A 6,960-nucleotide genomic window follows, 5' to 3' on the forward strand; every position below is an offset into this window, starting at 1 on the left:
AGAGGGAAGATCAAGTGGTCATACAATACTATATTAGAGTTCTCCAACGACCTCAAAGTTGAAGAGTGAGTTAGATTATGGTTATTTCATGGAAGAGGTTAAGGGCATTTGAAAAGTGTTTGTTAGATTTTCTTATGGACTTAACCTTTTCCTAAAAGAAGTCTTATCAAGTTCATAACCAAGTAAATTAGTCTTACATGCATAAAGTGATAATGATTGTTTTTTTTTTTATAATTGTAGTTACTATTAATGAAGTGTTCATATGTGGTAACGCATCATCATGAAAGGATGTTATTTGATGAATATTTTAGTATCATGATCCATGTTGTAGTTGGTAATTGCCTACACACCAATACCTGATTTATATGTTTAAAATGTGCTTAATTGAATTATAAGAGATTGGTCACTGTGTGGCATGACATATATTTTGTTAAATATAATGATGACGTTGTCTCTAAGAAATGTTGTTATGTCTTGTTCTCAACCGACTATAAATTGGATTAGTCTAATTTCAGCAAAATTCACCAAAGTTCCTTTTTCATCATTGTCGCACTTGAGATCCTTCTCTGAAGGATAAGAACTATGTTAGTTATTATTTTGTGGTATATCTATCTTGGAGTCTTGTATTGAAGCTATTAGAGGCATTAGATTTTCTCATCTTAAGTTGGATGGGATATTATTCCCTATGTGCCGTTTAAAACAAGGGTATGTGCTATTTTGCTGCGCAATGTGCCTTACATTTTTGTCAAGTTTCTTGCTATATGCTCAAATCATATCTTGATATGACTCCCCCAGAAAACATGTACATGTATAGTGCAGACGGTAACATGTTGTTTGTAACTTTGTTATGTAGCAAAAGAACCTTTTTATGTATCATGTTTTTCAATAAGTCATTTGGACTTTAAAATAAAATAATTATAGAGGAATCATATAATCTAGTGCAAGCATCGGTATATGTAAACATTGATAAGAACCTGAATTTATTCTAAGACCATTAACTATTAGGGAAACAATAAGTTGGAAGGAATGAATATGCTGAGTACAAAGAATAAAAAGACACATTATGCTATGGAGGTTGTTGTTATGGAGGATGAATACCTACAAACTCTAGCTTCCTTGTAGACAAGGCCTTGTCTACAATAGTACCCCATTTGTGGGCTGCAATGCCTGTCTTCACTACATATACATAGTCCTTCTAAAGCACACCCATCAAATTTTTCTGACTCCTTCCCATACAATATCTCTTCTGACCATGTACTAGAGAACACACTTTGTGGATCCAATTTGTGTTTTATTGCAATAAATTGGTTAAACTTGGGATACTTATGTTGCACCCCCAAAAATGCTAAGTTCCTGTTCTTTGCCCAATGTGGCTTAGCCCCATACTTGAAGAATGCCAATTGCTCCACTTCTTCCCACACATCCTCGTTTAGTCTAGGAGTCAATGCATCATTTGCACGATAATAGTTGAAATCAATCACTACAGAGTCTTCAGATTGTCCTAGATATGCATCAGATGCTTTGATGAAGCGTATTAGAATTCCATTATAGTTGTCCACCCCACAGAAATTTTCTGGGTTTAGGTCTCTAAGTTTCCTCACATCACGGATGAAGTTTCCAAATCTGGAAGCAGGGAAGATTGCTGTACTCTCATAGAAGAACAATCCTTTGATTCTTGGATCCCAAGCACATGCAGTATCAAATCTTGTCGAATACAAGCATGAACCTGAGGTTTGCATTTTGCCTTGATGACCAACTACAGGGTAGCCAGTGAAAATTAAGCCATTATTCTTCAATCCATTGCCCACTAATTTCTTGTATTCCAAAGTAGTAGCTGCTGTTAAGCATTTCCCATTCACGCTTTTTGTATTTTCCAGCAAATTCTCTGCATATATATATTGAAACTTTTCAAGCTTGATTATATTGTAGGCTCAAAGAAGAAGAAAAGATTCTTACCTGCTGCTCTAACCGATTCAGAGATCAAAATGGAGTTGGCTTGAAATCCAATAAAGTCATAGATTCCATTGCCTGAAGCATCTAAGGGAACCCTTGAGTCATATCTGTACACAGCTGTATGTTTTGATGGATACCAGGTTATATCTGCAAACTCATACTGCTTTGCATGATTTATGTACACATCTTCAATATGAGCATCATCCGTGAAATTGTAGCTTATGCTTCTTTTGAACCTATGCTCAAGTGATAACTTTACCTGGAAGTTAATGTTCATAATCCATCAAACTTCTGGAAAATTATATAATTACTAGTGTGTTTGAGACATTAGTTTAAGGTAGACCAACAACATTATATAAGCTTGATTAGAAAAATTATATAATTACTATTCTATGTTATTATGTTTGCCACATAATAGAAACACTCACCTGATTAAAGGTTTTGACATGTTTTTTAATTTATTTTTATTAACCAGGTAATTGTTTCTTCTTATTGGTGAAAAAGTAGAAGCTATTGTACATATAACATTGTTCTTTATAAGTTCACATAGCCATTTTTCATGATATATCTAAACCTTATTTTTCGGATAGAGCTAATCAATGGAGTATAGGCAAGTTTGGTTTCTCCACTAGTGCTCTTATGAGGGATTGAACATTGATTGCCCCCCAGCTCTGCTTCTACCACTATGCTAAAATTCTTATGAATAGTTGAAATAATAGTTTGATTCATGTTATTGACCACTCCTAATAGAAATATAGCTTTGTTATTTAGGTTATATTTTTTATTTCAAAACTTTGTTATTTTACAATTTCAAGTTAGGTCAAACTTTTTTCAATCTATCCTTATTCAATAATTATGCATCTTATTAATTAATTTTATTTTCATTCTCTTTTCAAAAATAAATATTTTTTTTGGGTACAAAAATAAATATTAGTCTTTCTACATTAATTAAACAACAAAAATATGGAATAGAGAGTAATTGATAATTACTCTCACAATCCTTTTTATAAGACATTTTTGGGTAATTTCACATTGATTAAGTAAGTGTGCAAATATCCTTAAATTTGTCAAGGATTACTGGATTATACCACAATTGTTATCTACTAATGAAACTAAATATTTTCTCTTTCACTCATTTTTTGAGTAAATAACTATATTTTGATAACAAATTTATTTATTCCACAAACTTTGAAAAAAATTCTATAAGGAAGAAGATCTTATTAAAACATTAGGAAATAATTACTTCTTCCTCTTGTCCTTATTATAATACACATTATATAATATTTTCATGCTCATTTTTATAAGATATTTTAAAATTTATATGCCATATTTTTTATGAAAAGATGTAATAAATTTTTACACTATTATTAAATCATCCACCATTCATTTTAAATCATCATTGTCTCTTAAATAAAAGTAATAGAAATGAATGATAGATAATATATTGATCATGTATAAATCTTTATACTTACAACATAAATTCTATACTCTATTTTTTTCTCTATTTGTCTATTAAAAGCTTTAACAATATCTGTTTTTTTGTTATTATTAAGATTATCAATTAATGAACCATATAATGATATGGTATTTTTCTAAAAACTATATTTTTTTAGCTTAAGTTGAATATGAGTTATTTTTTAGTTCGAGTTTGACTTGATTAAAATTTATGAACTGTTCGATTCAGTTTGAATTGGTTTATTTGGACAACTCAAATAATTAATTCCATTTAAAAAATATTGCATAAGTTCATATATAAACATAATCTTCTTTATGTATGTAATAACAATAAACATGAAAAAAATAATGTATGGTTGATGAATAATATTAATAATTATATATATATTTAATTTCCAGATCAAGTTCAACTCATTCAGTTTAAGAATCGAGTTTGTTAAGCTAAATAACCAGTGGAGTTTCAAATGAATACAATTGATTCAATTCATTGTCAAAATATTTCAAAATATTTAGTGTATGTTTCAAAATATTTACGGAACTAGTGTATTTTTTGGGGAAGTTCCCTGACATATTCTCTCTCCTCCATGGAAGTCGTGTTTCCCATCCACGACTTTCATTTTTTTAAAAGTCGTGTACCCTAAAAAAACCTTTCATTGTATATAAATAATAAAAATATGATTTAGCCTAATGGTTTTTGGATTATACAACAACCTAGAGGTCTATAGTTCAACTCCCATCCATTATTTGTTTTTTTTAATTTTTTTATAACTTTGACATATATTATTTGTACAACAACTCTAATACATTATGAGTACATTGCATTATATTCACTACCTAAAGTAAAAACGTATAAAATTCAGTAATGAATATAATACAATCTAACCATAATGTATTATAGTCCTTGTATAAATAATATATGTCAAAGTTATAAAAAAAAAACAAGCAATAGATGGGTATTGAACTATGGATCTTTAAGTTAAAATAAAAATTAAGAACCACTATGCTACATACTATGTTTATTACTAATATATAATGAAAATTATGTTTAGGGTACACGACTTCTAAAAAAATTTGAAAGTCGTGAATGGGAGACATGACTTCCGTGGAGGAGAGAAAATATGTCAGGAAAGTCGTGGATTCCATCTACGACTTCTCTAAATAATACACTAGTTCCATAAATATTTTGAAACATTTACTAAACGTGTAATATGGATCCGCTTGAAAAGGACATTAATTGTTTGCGTGACCCATCAAATCAATCACACCAAATATGGGTCCGCTTAAAAAGAAAACGTAAGGATTGTAGGCAATCAAAAGTATGGTAACAACTACCAGCTAACAAGAAAGGCAAAAACATTTCAAAATCAAATTTGGCAAAAACATTTCAAAATCAAATTTGGCAAAAAGTTAGTTTTAAAAGTTATTCTCTCTTTCCATTTTTTCCTTAACATTTTTTTTTTCTTTAATAGTCTTAGTCTCACCTTGCAAATTTTAGTTACAATTCTCTGAATACTAAATAAAACCAATTTTGATTTTATTGAGTCTACAATGAAGAAATCTATTAATTATTTTATTGAAACTATATAATTAAAACATGTATATATATTTAAAAACTAATAAAAAACTACTATCAATTTGAAAAGAAAAAGTAACTTATAACATCCATTTGAAAAATATAATTTTGAAAGTGTTTTTTTTGTTTCCCACAGGTATTCTCACACTGGAGGCAATCTTGTCCGAGCCGGACACATCCACAGGTAAGTGGGGCTAACTCTCTCAACGGACATTTTTTCCATCCACAAGACTTGAACCCGGATTCTTACTTAAGAGAAATCAAGCATGTACCACTTGAACCAACGCTAGTTGGTTTTGAAAGTGTATTTGAATAAAACAAACTTACACGACTCACTTAAAAAAAATTAGAGGATGAATTTAACAATTTTGACGTTTCTTCTGTAAGGACTGGATGTGATTCATGTAACAGGTGCAATAAATTCTAGACAAAGCATTAATCAATGAACATATTTTTTTGTTTGTTAGATAAATCAATGAACTTATATGCTAATAATATTATCCTACCAATTTATTATAAGTGCTCTCATAGATTTGGATTTTCGTAAGAAGAAGCACTTACTAGAAAACAAAGGAGAAAGGATGGGTTTGCATAAAAAATATTAATATACTGACCTTGGAAATGGCACCCAAAACTCCTAGTGATACTTTTGCTGCATTAAAGAGAGGGTCTAGTGCTTCCAACCATAAAATCTTGGCATAGCGTTCAGATTCTGAAGCAGGGACAATAACTTTAAGTCCAAGAACATGATCATGAACAGCACCACCTTTCCCCCACCAAGAACTACCATGTGCTCCAGTGCTAATAAGCCCTCCAATGCTAACACCCTCCCAATAAGGTGCAGCCACCAAACTAAATCCTGCACTTTCCACCGCATCAATCAAAGCACGAAGCCCAACACCTGAATCAGCAGTGACTGCTAAATTTGCAGCATCAATTTGGATGCCAGAGTCATATTTTTCAGTGCTGATTAGCAAAGTGTTTGTTTTTCCTTCTGGGCATGCTAGCTTGGGAATTGTGTGTGATAATTTTGTGACAACCTTAACTTTAAGGTTGTTTTGAACAGCATATGAAACAGCCAAACGAAGCTGTTCTTCTGTTGTTGGGTATGTTATGTTGAGGGCATAACAGTCCTTTCGGTCTCCCCAAGCACCATAAGAGTTTTGGAGGGTGCAGCCAGATTGGTTGCATTGAACAGGGGACTGTGGGGTCCTGGCATGGATGGTTTGAATCAAAGGGTTTGAATCATAAAATGGAAGTATGTGAATAACAGCTACAATCCACCAAATCCAAAAGCTACCCATGTGGATGATGGTGGTGCTAATGAATTATGAGTAATGGATTGGATGGCTTTTTGTTTGGTTTGTTAGGGGGCTTTATGTTTGGTTTGTTGGGGGGTTTTTCTGTTATAAAAGTAGAGCATGGGAAGGTAATGCTTTGAAGGGAGTGAAGAAAGATAGAGAAGTTAATGCAAAAGTTTCTTGCAATGCAAATCAAGATTAGTTAACATCTTATAGAATTCCTAATATTGGGGAATTTTTTTTATTAATTTTTAAAATTTTATCGATAAATAATTTAAAATGAAGATTGTTTTGATGTTTTTTGTGCCACGTATTATATCCGATATTAAACCTTTCAATATTGATAAGATTGAGATTCAATTAAGATCTATAGTTTTTTGTTTTTATTTTTCTAGTGTTGTTATTTCCACGCCAACATTCAATACTTCATAGATTTGATTTATTCCTATCACTTAACATTTTCATTTTATTTTGTATAATATATATATATATATATAATTCTATATGGAAAGTATGATGTAACTTCTATTATAGTGTAATTTTCACTTCCTGTTTTATCATTAATATTATTTAATTTTTACAAAAAATTATATAATCCTAAGTAATCAACACAAACATATTAATTAACCACATATCCCACTTTAAATTGAATATTATCATAAATACAAAAAATATAAT

The 6,960-nt window shown here is 30.6% G+C and overlaps 1 protein-coding gene across 1 annotated transcript; it reads right to left on the reverse strand.

Moving 5' to 3' along the window:
• Window positions 1-907: 907 nt before the first annotated feature.
• LOC109337324 (L-gulonolactone oxidase 3-like) lies at window positions 908-6,521 on the reverse strand. Its single transcript, XM_019574278.1, has 3 exons — window positions 5,596-6,521; window positions 1,957-2,212; window positions 908-1,885 (listed from the first exon to the last, which is right to left on the reverse strand). Exons 1-3 carry the CDS (start codon window positions 6,283-6,285, stop codon window positions 1,062-1,064), a joined length of 1,770 nt encoding a protein of 589 aa, XP_019429823.1. The 5' UTR covers window positions 6,286-6,521; the 3' UTR covers window positions 908-1,061.
• Window positions 6,522-6,960: the final 439 nt, after the last annotated feature.

Source organism: Lupinus angustifolius, unplaced genomic scaffold, assembly GCF_001865875.1.
Source record: "Lupinus angustifolius cultivar Tanjil unplaced genomic scaffold, LupAngTanjil_v1.0 Scaffold_5_103, whole genome shotgun sequence".
In the NCBI taxonomy this organism is placed as follows: Eukaryota; Viridiplantae; Streptophyta; class Magnoliopsida; order Fabales; family Fabaceae; genus Lupinus; species Lupinus angustifolius.

Excerpts from the sequence above, each read along its gene's own strand:
- LOC109337324 (XM_019574278.1), bottom strand. The coding sequence starts at position 6,285 with ATGGGTAGCTTTTGGATTTGGTGGATTGTAGCTGTTATTCACATACTT. Across the intron at positions 2,213-5,595 it reads TTTTGGGTGCCATTTCCAAG|GTAAAGTTATCACTTGAGCA; the intron begins GTCAGTATATTA and ends ATTAACTTCCAG. Across the intron at positions 1,886-1,956 it reads TGAATCGGTTAGAGCAGCAG|AGAATTTGCTGGAAAATACA; the intron begins GTAAGAATCTTT and ends ATATATATGCAG.